Source organism: Cucurbita pepo, unplaced genomic scaffold, assembly GCF_002806865.2.
Source record: "Cucurbita pepo subsp. pepo cultivar mu-cu-16 unplaced genomic scaffold, ASM280686v2 Cp4.1_scaffold000174, whole genome shotgun sequence".
NCBI lineage: Eukaryota > Viridiplantae > Streptophyta > Magnoliopsida > Cucurbitales > Cucurbitaceae > Cucurbita > Cucurbita pepo.
In genome coordinates this window covers 1-1,529 of record NW_019646449.1, presented here as the reverse complement: position 1 = coordinate 1,529, position 1,529 = coordinate 1, and the positions used below count along the sequence as shown (strand labels likewise).

General features: G+C 36.1%; 1 protein-coding gene across 1 annotated transcript; it reads left to right on the top strand.

Moving 5' to 3' along the window:
• Window positions 1-51: 51 nt before the first annotated feature.
• On the top strand, window positions 52-504 carry LOC111784219 (defensin-like protein 5). The gene is made up of 2 exons (XM_023665001.1): window positions 52-144; window positions 245-504. The coding sequence occupies exons 1-2, from the start codon at window positions 81-83 to the stop codon at window positions 409-411; spliced, it is 231 nt and encodes a 76-aa protein (XP_023520769.1). The 5' UTR covers window positions 52-80; the 3' UTR covers window positions 412-504.
• Window positions 505-1,529: the final 1,025 nt, after the last annotated feature.

Sequence of the window (1,529 nt, the reverse complement as noted above, 5' to 3'; positions counted from 1 at the left end):
AGATGAGGTGTTTCGCTGCTATAAAATGGGGAACCGATATCCAAACATTCCCGTGTAGCAAGCAATAATTGAAGAAAAGTATGGCAGGACAGAGCTTGAGAAATCTCAAAATTGTGGTGTTCATCTTCCTAGCCCTTACTTCTGGTACTTGATCCTTCCTGCTTCTCCATGTTGATTTAGATTGACAGATAGTATTAAAAAGAAGGTTTTTGTTTGTATGAACAAGTTTGTGTTACTTTTGCAGGATGGATGGTGGTGCAGACGGAGGGGCGGACATGCTATAAACACAGCGATGCGTTTATAGGACCGTGCATTGCAGAAACGTGTGCTGAACTTTGCATTTCTTTTGAGAAGTGGGATGACGGATTTTGCTTGGGTGATAAATGCACTTGTGCGAAGCAATGTGCTTAGTCCATGCTTTAATGGGTTTGTAATTCACCACAGTTGTTGCTATCTGTATGTAATAAGCAGACTCCAATTCTACTTAATTGCACAACATGTTTACTCATCGAAGCTTCCTTCTTCCTTCTAATATTTTATAATTTTTATCTCAACTCGCAAGTTCAAATTGATAGAATCACAAGCTTCGTCAGTTGCGTAAATTGATGCAATCAAGTTCAAAGCTTCCTGCTTCCTTCCTTCTTCATTTCGATTGTCAAACATTACAGCTAAAAACAAATTATTGTTCAACAATAATAAGATGGATGCCAAACAGGTTGCTATAGCTGTTGGATCAAACCCCATCGTTGACGGCCTCACAAGTTGTACACATCATCAGTCCGTCGTGACAAGTCTATACAATCGACCATTTTTAATCGATTTGGTTAGATCGAGTTGATGCAGCACTAGCCACTCTCCGGTAAACACATGGCCCAAATGACTGGCTAGAAATATGGTAATTCATGAGAGGGTGCATGTCAAATTGTCAAAAGAAAATCCAACTAACTAATTTGAGTAAAATGTAAAAAAACTAAATAAAGAAAACCACTGGCTTTTATGAACTAATGAATCTTAGGATATTTTTCTATGATGCCAATACTTTTCATCTCCTCCCCATGAATTTTCTTTCTATGGGCAATAAAATGAGTTCGAGCAAAGTAGTTAGACACTGATTCACCCATCTTCATGCGAAGAACCTTCCACTATTTTCGAAGAGCCTGCAGCTTTGCACGTTTGACTTGAGCTGATCCCTGGTACTTATGTTTCAAGGAGTCTCAAATATCCTTAGTCGTTTCTTTCTTCATTATGGTTTCTAGAGTTGGACGATCTATGGCTTGGAAGAGATAGTTTTTGGCTTTTAAATCCTTCGACTTGAGATATTCAATTGCTTTCTAATATTCTTCTATATCACAAGGTTTTCCATCCTCTTACATCTTTTTAAGAAAAATCTAATAAAAAGTTCAATTTTATTTTACAAAGATGTGAAAGAAGAAATAATAAAAGAAATTATGAAATTAAACAAAAAAATAATAATAATAATAAATAAATAAATGACAATAACCTTTATGAAGTTGAGATTGACTGGAGAT

Bases quoted from the DNA above. Each gene is read 5' to 3' on its own strand.
- LOC111784219 (XM_023665001.1), top strand. From the start codon at position 81: ATGGCAGGACAGAGCTTGAGAAATCTCAAAATTGTGGTGTTCATCTTC. The intron at 145-244 runs GTACTTGATCCT...TTACTTTTGCAG, and splicing joins CTTCCTAGCCCTTACTTCTG to GATGGATGGTGGTGCAGACG.